The sequence below is a fragment of the Neoarius graeffei genome, chromosome 15, assembly GCF_027579695.1.
Source record: "Neoarius graeffei isolate fNeoGra1 chromosome 15, fNeoGra1.pri, whole genome shotgun sequence".
In the NCBI taxonomy this organism is placed as follows: Eukaryota; Metazoa; Chordata; class Actinopteri; order Siluriformes; family Ariidae; genus Neoarius; species Neoarius graeffei.
In genome coordinates, this window is record NC_083583.1 from 19,209,201 (window position 1) to 19,230,439 (window position 21,239).

A 21,239-nucleotide genomic window follows, 5' to 3' on the forward strand; every position below is an offset into this window, starting at 1 on the left:
TTGGAAAAGCTGTAGATAGCTTGCCTTGCCAGACTAAGTTCGCAACAGGTCCTCGTGTTGCGTCACACTTAGGATGGGCGGGCCCAGGCTAACGGTATGGTATACCATTGGCAGTTTGGACCGTTTTGTAGTCTGTAGATTCATGATGAAACGTGCAACCAGTCACACTCTTGTTTTTCTTCTTTAGTAGAACTATGTTTCAAATTATATTGACAACATATGGTTTAACATCTGGTCCATCATTTTTTTTAGCAGCCTCACTTGTGTCTGCAGGGCCGTATTATCCTAAGCATAAGCATGCGCATCTCTTGCTTAATAGGTAGAGCCAGCTCATTACCTTAAAAGCTACAAGACAAAAGGCCGCTCAACTACATTCGATACTGATCACTTGGCTAGAACAAATCAGCTTTCAAATGAATGCCAATAACATCCTTACTCTCTCTTTTGGTCAGGTTTCAGACGCAAAGAGTTCCGCGGGAAACTGGCCATCGCCATTACAGCCAACTTCATCAACAGGAACACGACAGCAGAGGCCAAAGTGGAGGAAATCAGTGGCGTGGCCTTCATCTTCAACCAGAAGTTCTTCCAGGACCTCAAACAGGAGACGGGTGAGAGAGAAAACGCATGCTCCAACCAAGCATTTGCAACAGACTGGACATTTCTTAACGCTGTGAAAGGTTTTGTAACAAATCTGATTATATACTGTGACACCAATTGCTGCGGAGTGTTAATGTTGCCTGTTGTTATAAACTCCATAATTCATAGCTCAGTTCTCTTGCTACTACTGATATTTATATCTAAAAGTATTTATGTCTCTCCTTTGTAAGCTCTTTCCATGGATACGGGCACAGTGTATACTTGTTTTGACTAGCCTAGCCTTCATTCGAGCTGAATTCCTCAGTAAATCCTCCCTTGAACTCTTTATTATCACATTGCATCACTTTTAGAAGTAACATAAAAGATCAGATCATACAATTGACGATATTATGAGACATCCGTTCTGCTTTGAATGACTCATCTGATGGTCATGTCTCCGGTTCAGGCATTGACTTGGAGAACATTGTGTACTATAAAGACAACACACACTACTTCGTCATGACGGCTAAAAAGCAGAGTCTTCTGGACAAAGGAGTCATCATTCATGTAAGTATCGGCTGTAGCGTGGTGTAAGAAAGGTGCGGATGGCGTAGAGGGCAAAGGCTTTTTTGTTACGGTGTCCTGCCAGTTTAAGAGGCTGTGAGAATGTGCTGTTATAAACACAGCAAACGAAGGCATAAACATGTGTAAGAGCATATTTCACCACCTTATGATCTCTCTCTCTCTTTCTCTCTCTCTCTCTCTCTCTCTCTCTCTCTCTCTCTTTATTGACATACATACTTGAGTATTTCCCTAGTATTCAGGTGTCAACAGCTGATCCTGACTTCAGATTCACTGCTTAAAAATAGAAAATAACTTTGAAATCACATCAGCAAGCATTGTCGGCCTAAGTGTCCAAGTTTCTCTCCAAGTGCTTTATTGAGCAAAACCAAAAATATGATGAAACGCCTACTGGTGGTTTCCTGAAAAAAAAAAAAAAAAATTCATGGGTCTTCCTCTTTTATAAAACGACGTCTGTGGTTTCACATGGAAATTTACTAACCAAGCGACTTCCTTCTAAAGGGAAAATAGATGGATGATGATGATGATGATTCTGTGCTATAGGATTATATCGACACAGAAGCTCTGCTCAGCAGTGACAATGTGAACCAGGAGGCTCTGCTATGCTACGCTCGGGAAGCTGCTGACTACGCCACACACTACCAGCTGCCCACACTGGAGTACGCCATGAACCACCTCGACCAGCCGGATGTAGCCATGTTCGATTTTACCTGTATGTATGCCTCAGAAAACGCCGCACTGGTCCGAGAGCGGTTTGGACATCAGCTGCTGGTGGCGCTGGTGGGAGACAGTCTGCTGGAGGTCAGCTCATAGAATGTGTGCTTTGCTTTGCTTATTTGGAGTTTGTTCTTCTCTTTTTATCCCCCGCCGGCCAAAAGGCCCAAAGGGGGATTATGTCGTAGCGATTTCCGTCCATCCGTCCGTCTATCCGTCCGTCCTGGGAAGGGTGCTCACCTTCTGAAATCAACTCATCTCACAATTTTTGAAGGAATTTCACAAAACTTGGCAGGATTCTTTGTTATATGTCAGTAATACGCATGTTGTAATTTTGTTCAATTCGGTCACATTTTACCAGAGTTACAGCCCTTGATTAACAAAATTACACTTTGATAGTTTCATGAGAGTCTGTTTCCCTTCTGAAATCAACTCCTCTCACAATTTTTGGAGGAATTTCACCAAACTTGGCAAAAGGCCTTGTTATATGTCGGTAGTACGCATATTGTTATTTTGTTCAATTCGGTCGCGTTTTACCAGAGTTACGGCCCTTGATTAACAACCTTGTACTTTCACAATTTCATGAAGGTGTGCTCGCTTTCTGACATCAACTCCTCTCACGATTTTTGGACGAATTTCCCTAAGCTTGGTAAAAGGCTTTGTTATATGACGGTAATAAGCATATTGCGATTTAATTTAGTTTGTGAAAATTTTCCCAGAGTTTTGACCCTTGATTAAATAACTTGTACTTTGACAATTTCGTGAGGCTGTACGTTCTTCTGAAATCAACTCCTCTCACAGCTTGTGGAGGAATTTCACCAAACTTGGCAAAAGGCTTTGTTATATGACAGTTATACGCATATTGAAATTTTGTTTAATTTGGGCAAATTTTACCAGAGTTATGCCCTTGATTATTAACAAACTTATACTTTGGCAATTTCATCAAGATGTGCTCGCTTTCTGAAATCAACTTCCCTCACAATTTTTATCCCCTGCTGGCCGAAAGGCCTGAAGGGGAATTATGTTGTGACGATGTCCGTCTGTCCATCCATCCGTCCCAGGAAGGGTACTCACTTCTGAAATCAACTCCTCTCACAATTTTTCGAGGAATTTCACGAAACTTGGCAGGATTCTTTGTTATATGTCATTAATACACACATTGCAATTTCGTTCAATTTAGTCACATTTTACCAGAGTTATGGCATAGTTTCCAGCGGGGGATATCGTGCTCTCAGAGCACTCTTGTTTTTTCTTGTGTTTAATTTTGGATCTGTTTGTGGTTCTAGCCTTTTTGGCCCATGGGTACAGGGTGTGCCCGTGGCTTCTTGGCAGCCTTTGATACAGCCTGGATGATCAAGAGCTGGGCACAGGGCAGAGGGCCACTAGAAGTGCTAGCTGAGAGGTTGGCATGGTTTAGAGAATATACATATGCATAAATACACACACACACACACACACACACACACGGATGTATGCTGCCAGCCACGCCCAGAATGATGTTTATCTTCTGTTTAAAGACTTTACCCTGTTGCTTCAGTTGTCTTGGGTTTCTGCCCTCAGGGAGAGTCTTTACCGACTGCTTCCTCAAACAACACCTGAAAATATCGCCAAGAACTTTGATCAGTACACCATAGATCCTGGAACACGTTATCCCAACCTCAACTCCAACTGTGTCAGACCACATCAGGTGCAGTAGGCTCTTGTTTTATTACCTAACAGGAGTTCATAGGGCTACAGGATATCTGCATAAAACCTTCTTTTATGTGCAACATTAATGATATTATCATCTTTTATTATAACATGATAACATTCAAGAAGGCTTATGCAGGCATTAACATTCATAAAGACAGCTCTCAGTGTCCGTTTCAACTTCAAGGTGACATAACACCAGAGTCAAGTTATACTTTAGTGCAATTACACTCACTTTAATACTAGACTACACTTCACTTCTTTACTACAATTACATGCACTTAACTACTTTCGTAAAATTGAACTCAGTCCTCCTTTTTATTTTTTTTACAATTTTCTTTTTTGCTCCTAGATAATGAAACTCATTTTAGAAGTTTATTACAATTACATTCTACTACTCTACTACACTTCACTAATTTAATAAAGTTAAACTCACTATACGTACTACTTTACTGCAATTACACACACTTTACTACACTCACCATCCAGTTTATAAGGAACACATGTGCATTCATTTAGTTATCTAATCAGCCAATCATGTGGCAGCAGAACAATGCATAAAATCATGCAGATACAGGTCAAGAGTTTGTTAATATTCACATCAAATATGCGTCCATCCATCCATTATCTGTAGCCGCTTATCCTGTGCAGGGTCGCAGGCAAGCTGGAGCCTATCCCAGCTGACTATGGGCGAAGGGCGGGGTACACCCTGGACAAGTCGCCAGGTCATCACAGGGCTGACACATAGACACAGACAACCATTCACACTCACATTCACACCTACGGTCAATTTAGAGTCACCAGTTAACCTAACCTGCATGTCTTTGGACTGTGGGGGAAACTGGAGCACCTGGAGGAAACCCACGCAGACACGGAGAGAACATGAAAACTCCACACAGAAAGGCCCTCGCCGGCCACGGGGCTCGAACCCAGGACCATCTTGCTGTGAGGCGACAGTGCTAACCACTACACCACCATGCCGCCCATATCAAATATCAGAATGGGAAAAAATATCATCTCTGTGACTTTAACTGTGGCATGGTTATTGGTGCCAGAAGGGATGGTTTGTGTGTTTCAGAAACCGCTGATCTCCTGGGGTTTTCATACACAACAGCCTGTTAAATTCAAAAACCAGCCCTACTGGTATCAACATCCATCCAGTCACAGAGATAGCAATTTTTCTTTATTATGATGTTTGATGTGAATGTTAACCAACACTCTGGATCTGTATCTGCATGATTTTTTTTATGTTGCTGTTGCCACATGATTTTCTGATTAGACTGCTGCATGAATATGCAGGTGGATGGTGAGTGTATAAAACTACTTGACTATAATTAAGAATAAGAGTTCTAATAATTATTCCATCCATCCATCCATTATCTGTAGCCGCTTATCCTGTTCTACAGGGTCGCAGGCATGCTGGAGCCTATCCCAGCTGACTACGGGCGAAAGGCGGGGTACACCCTGGACAAGTCGCCAGGTCATCACAGGGCTGACACATAGACACAGACAACCATTCACACTCACATTCACACCTACAGTCAATTTAGAGTCACCAGTTAACCTAACCTGCATGTCTTTGGACTGTGGGGGAAACTGGAGCACCCGGAGGAAACCCACGTGGACACGGGGAGAACATGCAAACTCCTAATAATTATTCTAATATTATAATTAGAATAATAGTTACCTTGAAAAAAACCACAATTATTCTATCCACATTCACTGGATATGAGCAATCGCGCGCTCTGATTGGCTACTCTACTACTAGGCTATCAGCTCATATACCGTGAATAGAGAAAAACAAAATGGTGAAGCGTGTTGCTGAACCAACCGAGGATGAAATAAAAACTCGATTCGAAAACAAAACCCCAAAAAATACAAAAAAGCAGCAAAATATGGAATGAAAGTATTTGATGGTAAGAACATATCTTTTTTTTTTATTTTTCAAGAATTATCATCGCATTTTTCACAAATTGCTCCTGTCATTCATTTCGCCGATCTGTTTACATTCTCAGCGGAAATTATTTCGTTGGACGTTTTATATAAAGTTTTTATTTATTGAATTTGCAAAAAAAAAAAAAAGTGAAGTTTCTCAAAATCCAGTGAATGTGGATAGAATAAAACAGTTAACTCGATTTTGTGGAATAACTGTTAAATATATGTATATGTGCGGGAGCAGCACGGTCGTGTAGTGGTTAGCACTGTCGCCTCACAGCAAGAAGGTTCTGGGTTCGAGCCCAGTAGCTGACGGGAGCCTTTCTGTGTGGAGTTTGCATGTTCTCCCCGTGTCCGCGTGGGTTTCCTCCTGGTGCTCTGGTTTCCTCCACAGTCCAAAGACATGCAGGTTAGGTTAACTGGTGACTCTAAATTGACCGTAGGTGTGAATGTGAGTGTGAATGGTTGTTTGTCTCTGTGTCAGCCCTGCGATGATCTGGCGACTTGTCTCGCCCATAGTCAGCTGGGATAGGCTCCAGCTTGCCTGCGACCCTGTAGTACAGGATAAGTGTGTGTGTGTGTGTGTGTAGTGTCACCTATACACTCACATTCTAAGTAACATCACATCACTCTTATTACTGACATATTCGAAGTTCACTGAGGTACAAAGTCATTTGTCATGAGGGCATAACATAAGCATTATGTCACTTTGATATCAGAATTGAAGAATGCAGGCTTCATGTCAGTGAACACCTGTTAGATTAAGTCTTTGTCAGTTGTCCTGAAGGCTTTATGTACAGTGGTGCTTGAAAGTTTGTGAACCCTTTAGAATTTTCTATATTTCTGCATCAATATGACCTAAAACATCATCAAATTTTCACACAAGTCCTAAAAGTAGATAAAGAGAACCCAGTTAAACAAATGAGACAAAAATATTATACTTGGTCATTTATTTATTGAGGTAAATGATCCAGTATTACATATCTGTGAGTGGCAAAAGTATGTGAACCTCTAGGATTAGCAGTTAATTTGAAGGTGAAATTAGAGTCAGGTGTTTTCAGTCAATGGGATGACAATCAGGTGTGAGTGGGCACCCTGTTTTATTTAAAGAACAGGGATCTATCAAAGTCTGATCTTCACAACACGTTTGTGGAAGTGTGTCATGGCATGAACAAAGGAGATTTCTGAGGACCTCAGAAAAAGCGTTGTTAATGCTCATCAGGTTGGAAAAGGTTACAAAACCATCTCTAAAGAGTTTGGACTCCACCAGTCCATAGTCAATCAGATTGTGTACAAATGGAGGAAATTCAAGATCATTGTTACCCTCCCCAGGAGTGGTCGATCAACAAAGATCACTCCAAGAGCAAGGCGTGTAATAGTCAGCGAGGTCACAAAGGACCCCAGGGTAACTTCTAAGCAACTGAAGGCCTCTCTCACATTGGCTAATGTTAATGTTCATGAGTCCACCATCAGGAGAACACTGAACAACAATGGTGTGCATGGCAGGGTTGCAAGGAAAAAGCCACTGCTCTCCAAAAAGAACATTGCTGCTCGTCTGCAGTTTGCTAAAGATCACGTGGACAAGTCAGAAGGCTATTGGAATAATGTTTTGTGGATGGATGAGACCAAAATAGAACGTTTTGGTTTAAATGAGAAGCGTTATTTTTGGAGAAAGGAAAACACTGCATTCCAGCATAAGAACCTTATCCCATCTATGAAACATGGTGGTGGTAGTATCATGGTTTGGGCCTGTTTTGCTGCATCTGGGCCAGGACGGCTTGCCATCATTGATGGAACAATGAATTCTGAATTATACCAGTGAATTCTAAAGGAAAATGTGAGCACATCTGTCCATGAACTGAATCTCAAGAGAAGGTGGGTCATGCAGCAAGACAATGACCCTAAGCACACAAGTCGTTCTGCCAAAGAATGGTTAAAGAAGAATAAAGTTAATGTTTTGGAATGGCTAAGTCAAAGTCCTGACCTTAATCCAATCAAAATGTTGTGGAAGGACCTGAAGCGAGCAGTTCATGTGAGGAAACCCACCAACATCCCAGAGTTGAAGCTGTTCTGTACGGAGGAATGGGCTAAAATTCCTCCAAGCTGGTGTGCAGGACTGATCAACAGTTACCGCAAACGTTTAGTTGCAGTTATTGCTGCACAAGGGGGTCACACCAGATACTGAAAGCAAAGGTTCACATACTTTTGCCACTCACAGATATGTAATATTGGATCATTTTCCTCAATAAATAAATGACCAAGTATAATATTTTTGTCTCGTTTGTTTAACTGGATTCTCTTTATCTACTTTTAGGACTTGTGTGAAAATCTGATGATGTTTTAGGTCACATTTATCCAGAAATATAGAAAATTCTAAAGGGCTCACAAACTTTCAAGCACCACTGTAGGTGCTGTATAGCCCTATGTAGTAAGTAAATCATATTTAGGCTGATGCGTGAATTGACACTTGTTCTTTTTGTGCACAGGTCCGTAACTACTACATGTGTGGTGAACTGAAGTCCTGCTCCTTGGAGCGAGCCGCTACCATACGGCGCCCAGTTAATCTGGCACGACGAGGTCAGCTTAATCACTGTCCACTCTTACTGTTCTACATTTGTGTCAGGCTAAAGGTGAAATCCTTTGGAGTGAAATTCCTTTCTGCAGCACATTCCTGCTTTAAAAACCCTCTGAGAGCAGCAGCATGTTGCAGGGTGTGAGTCTGCGCTCCTCTATTGTGTGGGAGACTAAGGATTATTTTCATTATTGGAGTCACATAGAGAGGAGGGTTTCATAGTCGGTGGTCTGTGTGTAGACAGAGGAAAGTTCATAGAAATGTGTAATTGTGGTCTAGTATAGTGCTGTGAAGCTACAGCGCTGTAAAAATATTTCCTCTGCGATAACAAACCTGATTCAAGTCATCTGTCAATTTCTACCGAGGGAGCGATTTTAGATTTAGTTTTCAGTTCGTTGAGCTTTTTATTCTAAGAGCGTACAATGTCTGTTTTTCTGGGTTTTCTGAGAGCAAGTAATGTACACGTCGTTAATCTCGACTTAAATACATAATCCCATGACTCAGATTAGTCTAGATTCGGGGTGTAACACAATGGCATTAACTGTATCAGGATCTGTTTCGTGCTCCAAATGTCCATCAAATCCAATACAGCCCAGAAAACAGTGGAAAGAGGTAGAAATAGGAGAACTGTTGGAACGGAGTGCAAATTCTTGCTCAGGTCTCAACTAGGGATGTACGTAGGCTTTTTAAATCCAGTGCGTATCTAGACATAGACTTAGACAACCTTTATTGTCATTCAGTATGCAACAAGTGTACACAGAACGAAATTTCGTTGCAATTTGGCTCAGCACAGAATTAAATATGAAGTGTATGAAATTAAATTAAAATTATGCAGCAAGTGCAATAGTATAAAGTGACCTGTGGAATTAGGAATTGTTCAAGTAATAAATAGAAGTTTGGATTTGGAGTTCAGCAGTCTGGTGACCTGGGGGGGAAAAGCTGTTCCAGAACCTGGTGATCCTGCACTGAATGCTGCGGAACCTCTTTCCAGAGGCCAGGAGGGAGAACAGTCCAGAGTGAGGGTGTGAGGGGTCACTGATGATGTTTCTAGCTCGGGATATGCAGTGCCTAGGTGCAGTGTCCTGAATGGAGGGAAGAGAAGTCCCAGTGATTTTTAGCACCGCCATCTTGGAACATCTCGATCTCATATTTGTTTGTACCTGCTCGTCATAGTTTCTGATGAATTTAATTGGTGCTGTTTCCCAAAATATGACTTTGAACAGGCACTTAATAAGAACCACCGCACATTTTGTTTGTCCCGCACCCACTTCGCATGAAATGCAAGTAAAAACCTCCTACTCGTGTAATTCGTCGTTGTTGTTGCGTCCTCAGAGATTCCTGTCTTGATGGGATCTAGTTTTAAATTGATGTTCAGTGTTTCCCCTAGAAAATGTTTGAAGGTGCGGTGGCAAGACCTGCGCTCAGACGTCCCACCCCAGTACGAGGATACGGGAGCATTCTGAGAAATTTTTTGACAAAACACACTCGAAAATGGTGACCCTTTGTAAGGGAATAAATGAATAAACCTAGTCTTGAAGGACTAGGTAATTAACACAACAAAGACTATGAGTGGCAGAATTGGTTGATATTAAAGTAGCCACAGAATACTTGCCATGGTCAGTGTGGTAAAGCCAAGGTTTGTATCTGGGCTTGTCAACCCATGTAGGGTCCCAGCCCGTGGCCCTGTGTTTGCCCTTCTTTTGGCTGCTCTCCTCTCTCTCTTCCCTCTCTTCCCTCTTTTCACATTCTCTTTCCTGTTCTGGCAGTCTGCTTTGCTCTCCTGCTTGATTACTGCTACCTGCCTAAAATGTTCATATTTTCAAAACATTTACAACCCCGATTCCAAAAACGTTGGGACAAAGTACAAATTGTAAATAAAAACGGAATGCAATAATTTACAAATCTCAAAAACTGATATTGTATTCACAATAGAACATAGACAACATATCAAATGTCGAAAGTGAGACATTTTGAAATTTCATGCCAAATATTGGCTCATTTGAAATTTCATGACAGCAACACATCTCAAAAAAGTTGGGACAGGGGCAATAAGAGGCTGGAAAAGTTAAAAGTACAAAAAAGGAACAGCTGGAGGACCAAATTGCAACTCATTAGGTCAATTGGCAATAGGTCATTAACATGACTGGGTATAAAAAGAGCATCTTGGAGTGGCAGCGGCTCTCAGAAGTAAAGATGGGAAGAGGATCACCAATCCCCCTAATTCTGCGCCGACAAATAGTGGCGCAATATCAGAAAGGAGTTCGACAGTGTAAAATTGCAAAGAGTTTGAACATATCATCATCTACAGTGCATAATATCATCAAAAGATTCAGAGAATCTGGAAGAGTCTCTGTGCGTAAGGGTCAAGGCCGGAAAACCATACTGGGTGCCCGTGATCTTCAGGCCCTTAGATGGCACTGCATCACATACAGGCATGCTTCTGTATTGGAAATCACAAAATGGGCTCAGGAATATTTCCAGAGAACATTATCTGTGAACATAATTCACCGTGCCATCCGCCGCTGCCAGCTAAAACTCTATAGTTCAAAGAAGAAGCCGTATCTAAACATGATCCAGAAGCGCAGACGTCTTCTCTGGGCCAAGGCTCATTTAAAATGGAGTGTGGCAAAGTGGAAAACTGTTCTGTGGTCAGACGAATCTCATCTCATCTCATCTCATCTCATCTCATCTCATCTCATTATCTCTAGCCGCTTTATCCTGTTCTACAGGGTCGCAGGCAAGCTGGAGCCTATCCCAGCTGACTACGGGCGAAAGGCGGGGTACACCCTGGAAAAGTCGCCAGGTCATCACAGGGCTGACACATAGACACAGACAACCATTCACACTCACATTCACACCTACGGTCAATTTAGAGTCACCAGTTAACCTAACCTGCATGTCTTTGGACTGTGGGGGAAACCGGAGCACCCGGAGGAAACCCACGCAGACACAGGGAGAACATGCAAACTCCACACAGAAAGGCCCTCGCCGGCCCCGGGGCTCGAACCCAGACCTTCTTGCTGTGAGGCGACAGTGCTAACCACTACACCACCGTGCCGCCTGGTCAGACGAATCAAAATTTGAAATTCTTTATGGAAATCAGGGACGCCGTGTCATTCGGACTAAAGAGGAGAAGGACGACCCAAGTTGTTATCAGCGCTCAGTTCAGAAGCCTGCATCTCTGATGGTATGGGGTTGCATTAGTGCGTGTGGCATGGGCAGCTTACACATCTGGAAAGACACCATCAATGCTGAAAGGTATATCCAGGTTCTAGAGCAACATATGTTCCCATCCAGACGACGTCTCTTTCAGGGAAGACCCTGCATTTTCCCACATGACAATGCCAAATCACATACTGCATCAATTACAGCATCATGGCTGCATAGAAGAAGGGTCCGGGTACTGAACTGGCCAGCCTGCAGTCCAGATCTTTCACCCATAGAAAACATTTGGCACATCATAAAACGGAAGATACGACAAAAAAGACCTAAGACAGTTGAGCAACTAGAATCCTACATTAGACAAGAATGGGTTAACATTCCTATCCCTAAACTTGAGCAACTTGTCTCCTCAGTCCCCAGACGTTTACAGACTGTTGTAAAGAGAAAAGGGGATGTCTCACAGTGGTAAACATGGCCTTGTCCCAACTTTTTTGAGATGTGTTGTTGTCATGAAATTTAAAATCACCTAATTTTTCTCTTTAAATGATACATTTTCTCAGTTTAAACATTTGATATGTCATCTATGTTCTATTCTGAATAAAATATGGAATTTTGAAACTTCCACATCATTGCATTCTATTTTTATTTACAATTTGTACTTTGTCCCAGCTTTTTTGGAATCGGGGTTGTACATGGACATTTTGAAATTAACGTGGTTTTGATCATTTCTGATCTGATATGGCATTTCGCAGATGATCACACACACCCACTGACGTTCGGAAAAAGGGCTGTGTTTAAAAACTCGCGTCGGTGTTGTACTTTCTGCAACAGTGTATGCTGGAATTAGGGATGGACATCACATAACCAATAGCCTAGATTAATCGATAATTGACCATTAAGAATTTCGTTAAGAAGAATGACGTTCATGTTCATCGACAAAAATGAATAGCCTATAGGTTGTTGCGTAGTGCGTAGTGCAAGTCTTCAAGCAATGAATTTCGCTGTCTGTCACGGACAAACATTTGGCCGTACCCTGGCTTCAGTTACCTACGAGCTTCCGTAGCGTAGGTCAATCGCTTAAAAATCAACATGAAGCAGCACGGCGACGTGTGGCGTGGGACCATTTTTAAATGTCCAAGTTTACTGTCATCACTATAATGGAGCATATCAATACAATTCATCCACAACAAAAATGATGTAGCCTACCATTTGAACAGCGCCCACCGGAGCCTTGTAAAATGACGGTGGCGGTTCATCTCAATTCCAACTATCGACTCGGTGTTAGACTACGGACAAGAAGGAGCTGGAACATCTCATAGTAAAACTAAGATAGTTAAATACAAACGTTATGGCTTTGGTTCTAAAAACACACCGAAGAGGGTCTGAAGTTTCGATATTTAGTGTATAGGCTATCAGATAGAACCTGTGGTTTGTATCCAAGGACGGCTCGCAAACCGCAAGATCTATAGTAAAACTAAAATATCTAAAAATAATTGATTACAAAGACGTGTTTTTATTATGAAAATAAATCGAAGAGGGTCTGAAATATTGATCTTAAGAGTATTTAGGCTTATCTGTAAATGGGATGATGGCGTCGTCCGTTCACCTATATAGCCTATCAAAACACCGACGCCGGCCGCTATGGGATACAATACGGCCGACGCTGGCTGCCATGGAATCTAATGGGATAAATTATAGCAATAATTATGATTACTTTAATATAAATATGTTAATTATTATTCGATTATTCATCGTTAATTCTCCCGACAATCGGCGAAGAAAACGTAGCAGTTAGTTTACCTCAGGTTGGCTTGGCTACGCTGCTCCAGGCGGAACGTTGTCCAATCAGAACCCACGGCGACCCGTGGAAACCAATCAAGTAACTGCTAGCTCGGCCAGTGGAACTGCGCTTCGCCCCAAACGCAAAGACTGGGCAAGCAACAGATAATGTAGTCGAATACATATAGCTCCTAGGGGTATTCCTGAAGGTGCGGCGGCAAAAATCAAGGTGTGGCGGCCCGCCGCAGCCAATTGTACATAGCGGAAACACAGATGTTCTTTCTTTGTAAAACCTTTGTAAAAATATGTACACTACCGTTCAAAAGTTTGGGGTCACCCAGACAATTTTGTGTTTTCCATGAAAAGTCACACTTTTATTTCCCACCATAAGTTGTAAAATGAATAGAGAATATAGTCAAGACATTTTTCTGGCCATTTTGAGCATTTAATCGACCCCACAAATGTGATGCTCCAGAAACTCAATCTGCTCAAAGGAAGGTCAGTTTTATAGCTTCTCTAAAGAGCTCAACTGTTTTCAGCTGTGCTAACATGATTGTACAAGGGTTTTCTAATCATCCATTAGCCTTCTGAGGCAATGAGCAAACACATTGTACCATTAGAACACTGGAGTGAGAGTTGCTGGAAATGGGCCTCTATACACCTATGGAGATATTGCACCAAAAACCAGACATTTGCAGCTAGAATAGTCATTTACCACATTAGCAATGTATAGAGTGGATTTCTGATTAGTTTAAAGTGATCTTCATTGAAAAGAACAGTGCTTTTCTTTCAAAAATAAGCAAATTTCAAAGTGACCCCAAACTTTTGAATGGTAGTGTACCAAATACAAGAACACCTTATATTCATATTCTGTTACTTGAAGTTAAATTAGAAAGTAGGGTCAAAATTAAACTGTGACATTGCTGTGTTAACAAAATATCTGAAGGATTAATAGTACATGCCCAGGCACCTCACTGAGATAAATTCTTATCTCTGCTTCCACCAAACTGTTATCATATAAAGGCACAGGTCAAATCCACAGTCTCATAGTCCTTTGTGCGTGTGTGTGTGTGTGTGTGCGCGCATGTTTGTGTTCTAGTATCTGAGATCAGGCCCAGCAGGTTGCTGACGTGGTGTCAGAAGCAGACAGAGGGCTATCGGGGCGTCAGTGTGACTGACTTGAACTCATCATGGACGAGTGGCCTGGCCTTCTGCGCTCTTATTCACCGCTTCAGAGCACACCTCATGTAAGACTGCACCACCTTTAACATCACAGGGACTGATCTGGCTTCTAAGTTATTGTCGTATGGTTGCACAGTTATTGAGAGAAATATTATCAGAAGTATTCCGGTTGGGACCCCAGAGACATAAAGGTCAAAAATAAAGCATCTCAGTAACTTGAGGATGGGAGAAAAACTGGTCCAAGACCACCTGAAAGACACAAGTATCATGATGTCAAAGTGGAACTTCTCTGCCTATCAGACACACATTACAGGTTCAACAGGTTGTAAACATGTCTCACAAAAATTTATGACTGAATTCCCCTTTGTGATGGCAGCAGTTCCTGATATCACTCATCCTGCTTTATGAGCTCTTGACATGACACAGTTTGCTGTCGGGCAAATCCAAACATGAGCAGGAGACGTGAAAAATGTTTCGGCCTCTACAGAGAAGGGTCTCGCTCTGTCCATGACGGGGATCAGATCAGGGGCAGGTTGGACAGCGTAGCCATGTGCTCCACTTCACACACTTTTATCAAAGGCCAGTTTTGTGTGTGCCTCAAAACATGATCTGTCAAGAGCTGACCGAGATAACACAACAGTTTCATAGCTAGTTTAACGCTTAAAGTTCTGTTATGGTGCCCACATTTTTAAAAAGATCATGTCTTGCATATTGCTTAAAACATAGGTGGACAGTAACGAAGTACATTTACTTGAGTACTGTACTTAAGTACACTCTTTGAGTATCTGTATTTTACTTGAGTATTTTTATTTTTTTTAAACTTCTGACTTTAACTTCACCACATTTGAAAGGCAAATATCGTACTTTTCACTCCACTACATTTCTATCAAGGTCCTCGTTACTCGTTACTATGAAGCAGCTTTGAAAGTGGATGTTTTTTCTTTTTTTTTTTCTAAAACGTGATTGTTTTTTTCGCAGGTGACACTGAGACAGCCGATCAGTAAATCACTAGGGTCACGTCACATCCATAGACTGTATAAAATCAAGTTCAATGATTTCTCAGCAGCGTTATTTAACACGATCAGTTGATGGCAGAATGGAAGGCGGCGGTTCTTCTGGGGAATGCACACACCCATGGCCATACCTAGAACCCATGTTTCAGTTTTCTGAAAGGATTAAAGATTCGTTTCGTTTTAAATGTTTGCTTTGTTTGCCGAAAACGAACCACATCACGGCCTTCAAAAACTCGCCATCCAACCTGTGGAAGCATATTGAGGTATATAAACGTTTTATTCCAAGAGAAAGCTTGCGATGAAGTTGTCTGTGCTTTTAGAGCTAGCGATAACGTTGCAATAGCTATGCAGTCTGGTGAGTCAAATGACTTTCTATGGATTTGCCCTCCAAGTTGCCGTCGCCTTGTCCACGGCTAACATTAACACATAGCTAGTTAACTTGGACACTGTTAGTTAGCATGTAAAAACGGAGTTACGCTAACATGAATAATGTTAACTTATCTGAAGTCCTTTCAGAAATATATTTTAGCATAATCTTGCCAAATAAACAGAATGTAGAAATTTTTCTTTTCTAGTAACATTAGCTACCCAATATGATTTTGAGTTTGAAAAGAGTTTGCTAGCGTGTCAGGTGGAGCTTCACTGACTAGCGAGCTTAACGTTAAACCACCATAATGGCGCGGCATGCGTTCATTTTGTGAATTCACATTTCTGTCTTTGGTAACGGCATTAGGTTTTGTAAGCATTGTGGCAATAATACAACAATGCGTTGACAGAAAATGTACTTTTAATACTTAAGTATTTTTTAAAAGCAAGTGCTTCAGTACTTTAACTTCATTAAAAAAAAATTGACTGGACAACTTTCACTTGTATCGGAGTAATATGTAATATTTAGCCAGTGGGATCTGTACTTTGACTTCAGTAATAAAGTTGGGTACTTTGTCCACCTCTGGCTTAAAATGATAGAGAGGTTGATTATATGTCACACTGCATTAAACAGGAAAACTCACTATTGCAAATCAGCTTAACAGTCAAAAGCTGTTTTTTTTTTGTTTGTTTGTTGGTTATAATTATTCAGAGGTGGACAAAGTACCCGACTTTATGACTGAAGTCAAAGTACAGATCCCACTGGTTAAATATTACTCCGATACAAGTGAAAATTGTCCAGTCAAATTTTTACTGAAGTTAAAGTACTGAAGCACTTGCTTTTAAAAATACTTAAGTATTAAAAGGACATTTTCTGTCAACGCAACGTTGTATTATTGCCACAACGCTTACAAAACCTAATGACATTACCAAAGACAGAAATGTGAATTCACAAAATGAACGCATGCCGTGCCATCATGGTGGTTTAATGTTAAGCTAGCTAGTCAGTGAAGCTCCACCTGACATGCTAGCAAACGCTTTTCAAAATCATATTGGGTAGCTAACGTTACTAGAAAAGAAAGATTTCTACATTCTGTTTATTTGGAAAGATTATGCTAAAACTTATTTCTGAAAGGACTTCAGATAAGTTAATGTTATTCATGTTAGCGTAACACCATTTTTACATGCTAACAGTGTCCAAGTTAACTAGCTATGTGTGAATGTTAGCCGTGGACAAGGCTACGGCAACTTGGAGGGCAAATCCATAGAAAGTCATTTGACTCACCAGACTGCATAGCTATTGCAACGTTATCGCTAGCTCTAAAAGCACAGACAACTTCATCGCAAGCTTTCTCTTGGAATAAAACGTTTATATACCTCAATATGCTTCCACAGGTTGGATGGCGAGTTTTTGAAGGCCGTGATGTGGTTCGTTTTCGGCAAACAAAGCAAACATTTAAAATGAAACGAATCTTTAATCCTTTCAGAAAACTGAAACATGGGTTCTAGGTATGGCCGTGGGTGCGTGCATTCCCCAGAAGAACCGCCTCCTTCCATTCTGCCATCAACTGATCGTGTTAAATAACGCTGCTGAGAAATCATTGAACTTGATTTTATACAGTCTATGGACATGACGTGACCCTAGTGATTTACTGATCGGCTGTCTCAGTGTCACCTGCGGAAAAAAACAATCACGTTTTAGAAAAGAAAAAACATCCACTTTCAAAGCTGCTTCATAGTAACAAGCAGGGGTAGAGCTAAGGGGTGGCCAGGAGGGGGGGAGGGGTGGCCGGGAGGGGGGGGGCGTGGCCACCCCAGGGCACGCCTTGGCCCCGCCCTGGCCACCCCAGGGCCAGACAATAAAATTTATAAAACCGATATGTCCCACGAAATGTTAGTTCCGCCCGCTGGATTTTTGTTCCGCCTATTTGGTTTCTATGGGGATTCATATTACCGTAGCACACAAACATTTTGTGCATTCGAGCAGCAGGTGGATGAGCACGTTGTCGTGACATCAGATAGTCATGGTCTAGTCCAACAATACAACAACCTACATGAATGTGCGATTAATTTGGGAGGTAAGTTATTCATCTCTCATACTCTCTTCAAGTTTTCTCACTTTGTAGACATACAGTTACAATTCTGTCCTCAGACAATTCAGAGTGGAGTCTAGCCGAGCCAAATGCCTAAACTTGGATGAGTTTGTGAATCACTTTGCTCACTCTAACCGCAGAATACAACTTTAAAGTTAATGTTTGCCTGTTACGTGAAAATATAGAGATGTTGTGTGTTACTGGTGGGAGTACACATTGATTAATAATTGTCACACTCATACATACACAACACTCATGCATTCTCTCAACACACACTCTCCCCCTACCCCTCTCTCTCTCACACACACCACTCATGCATCACATTTCTATATTTACATGTAACATTCATACACTCTCAACACAGACACACAACTCATGCACTAAATTTTTATATTTAAATGTAACACTCACGCACTGTCTTAACACTCTCTCTCTCATGTATGAACACATACTTCACTCTCTTAACACACACTATGTCTTTCTCTCACTCACTATAAGATACAACTCATGCACTCTCAATACACATCCTCTCTTACACACACACACCACTCATGCATGATGCACTACATTTCTATATTTACATGTAACACACTCACTGGTATACACACCACTCGTGCACTCTGAACACACACTCACCCACTTCTATATTCACATATAACACACACAACACTCATGCACTCTTAACATACACTCTCTCTCTCACACACACAACTTATGCACTTCATTTTTGTATTTACATGCAACATATCTTCACACAGGCGGCACGGTGGTGTAGTGGTTAGCGCTGTCGCCTCACAGCAAGAAGGTCCTGGGTTCGAGCCCCGGGGCCGGCGAGGGCCTTTCTGTGTGGAGTTTGCATGTTCTCCCCGTGTCCGCGTGGGTTTCCTCCGGGTGCTCCGGTTTCCCCCACAGTCCAAAGACATGCAGGTTAGGTTAACTGGTGACTCTAAATTGACCGTAGGTGTGAGTGTGAATGGTTGTCTGTGTCTATGTGTCAGCCCTGTGATGACCTGGCGACTTGTCCAGGGTGTACCCCGCCTTTCGCCCGTAGTCAGCTGGGATAGGCTCCAGCTTGCCTGCGACCCTGTAGAAGGATAAAGCGGCTAGAGATAATGAGATGAGATATCTTCACACACACACACACAATTCGTATACTACAGCTCATCTATATCTACATGCAGTGCACATACTTTCCCCCTCTCTCACACACAAACACATTTAGTTTGTACAGTACTTACAATGGACAATATCACAACATGTTGTAAGTGTTTACATATGTTGTATGTATGAGTTAAGTATACAAGTATTTTCCTTTTCCTGAGCAAAGCACTCTTTATTCAAGCCTGACTAATATCCTTACTACTTCCCAGGTGCCTGGGACAGGTGATCTTTTATAGCAGAGGGTCGTTGATTCGACGTGGAATCATCGGCATGTTCTTCGACCTATACGCCGTCGAATCACCGTCGATCACCGACGTTGATTCAACACCGCTTTGCTCATACGAGTTTCCGTTGAAACGACGTTGAAAAGTGGCTGGTGGTCGACAGAGAATAGACCCCCTTTCACCCTTTATTCAACTACGTATTTCGGTCGATTTATAGTTGAATTTTCGGCGATGATTCATCCAACTTTACTTCCTGTTTTATGTACAACAGGAAGGCTACAAATCAAGCAAAACAGGCTAAATTAAACTAGCTAACAATAAAGCATCGGGGCTCTTGCCTAGGATGAACACACACATGCATACTTCAACCATGAAAGTGAAACTTAATTTATGTCAATGTGCGTAGGCTACGGCCTGTTTAATGTACAACAGGATATAAAAATGCATGCAACAATGCACCTCTCCTAATGTTTGTCAAGCTATCTAATGAGGCATAACTTTTAACATTTATAAGGAACAGAACACACTTGAACAAGTTCTTAGAAACATTTTATGATTTATTTATAATTGTGGCCTATTCCTCCTGCGGCGCAGACCTGTACATGGAAACAGAAAAACATAACCAAAATTAATTTGATGCAGCATTGATAAAGAAAGTCAGCAGTAGGCTATGGGTTTCTAAATGCCACCCTACCTCATTATTTGGACATGGGGAAAAACTATATTTAAAATCCAAAGAGGGATGGAGGGAGGAAAATTAAAACAAAAGAAAGAAATGAAATATAGAGTAGAGAATATTTGATAAAATTAAGTTTGTTTTTATTCAGTAAACATTTAAAAAAATGTTCTACAACACTCTAGCCTAGTGACTTACCAGTAACAAAATAGACTTGAAGTATTCAGATCCGCTCTGCATAAAGCAGCTAAATCCTCTCTCTGTCTCCCGGCAGAAAGCTCCTTGGTTTGCTTGTGTCTCAATCACAGCTGGTATTCTGTAGAAAGACTTCTTTTCACCTTTCCCATCAGCTTTGTTGGAACCCTAACACAGCACAAAAGTTTACCATTGTAGGTTTATGATGATCCAAGTGCCTCATGGGTTCACATACCGCGCGCTGCCATTATTTCCCTCTAATCACGAGTTTGTTGGTCTTCCAATGTGGCGCAGGGTTTGTTTACTTCCGGTTTCTGGTGACGTCAGTGAAAGGGGTCTAATGGGGGCATTACCGCCACCCACTGGATTGGGGTGTAAAGCAGTCTGAACAAAACGTGTAAACATAAACATAGGAGAAATGAACCCGTTTTTCTAACTCGTCCTCACTTATGCCGCTTTTCCACTACAACCGCGCTGAACCGTGCTGGCTGGAAGTGGGTGGACACATTGGGTGGAGTTAGCGAAAGTGGGTGGACGTCACGTGATGTCGTTAAGCAGCGCAAACAGTGACATCAGTGACAGTGGCGGAACAAGTCAGAGCCGGGCCGGGGGCGGGGCAAATGACTGGGCCCTTTATTAAAGCTTATCATAACATCATTTTAGGCTACAAAATGTCCGCAACTGCGGTGTTTACCAATTTCAACACTACCGGGTGCAACTATGTTATTTAGTACATCAAGTCCTTCAAACGAACATGTAACTCAGAAACAAAAAACATTAGGATACTGTACATGGCTCATAATAAAACATCAATAGCCTATACTGCGCACATTATTTGAAGGGCATACGAATGAGCGCTCAGAGGTTGCAACGGTGACAGGAAGAGTCAGAAATAAAAGGAGGGCGGTGCAAACCTCACTGAATGCACTGTGTTTACCAATTTCAACACTACCGGGTGCAACTATGTTATTTTGTACATTAAGTCCTTCAAACGAACATGTAACTCAGAAACAAAAAAACATTAGGTGACATACTGTACATGGCTCATAATAAAACATCAATAGCCTACTGCGCGCATTATTTGAAGGGCATACGACGAGCCTTGCGCTCCGCGAACTCGTCCACGATGCTCTGTATGTCACTGATTCAGTGAGCTTTTAAGCGGTATCTCACGACCCGAATAGTAAACAATAAACATGGAGGACATGGAGTCGTTAGTGTTGCTGGTCTTGGTGCTGTGGCTTGTTGTCACCGACACCGCCAACAGATACTGGCAAGAGCGTATAGATGAGGCGAGGCGCATAAGGCTTCAGAAATTCT

General features: G+C 41.8%; 1 protein-coding gene across 5 annotated transcripts in view; it reads left to right on the plus strand.

The window, feature by feature from the left end:
* The window catches only part of mical2a (microtubule associated monooxygenase, calponin and LIM domain containing 2a), a 138,443-nt gene that overhangs the window by 58,114 nt on the left and 59,090 nt on the right, over positions 1–21,239 (plus strand). For all 5 annotated transcript variants that reach the window (XM_060940960.1, XM_060940956.1, XM_060940958.1 and 2 more), the window contains exons 6-12: positions 453–608; positions 1,043–1,143; positions 1,702–1,959; positions 3,159–3,274; positions 3,433–3,559; positions 7,983–8,073; positions 14,109–14,256. In XM_060940960.1, coding sequence (XP_060796943.1) covers positions 453–608; positions 1,043–1,143; positions 1,702–1,959; positions 3,159–3,274; positions 3,433–3,559; positions 7,983–8,073; positions 14,109–14,256 — 997 coding nt within the window. The remainder of the gene's footprint in view (positions 1–452; positions 609–1,042; positions 1,144–1,701; positions 1,960–3,158; positions 3,275–3,432; positions 3,560–7,982; positions 8,074–14,108; positions 14,257–21,239) is intronic.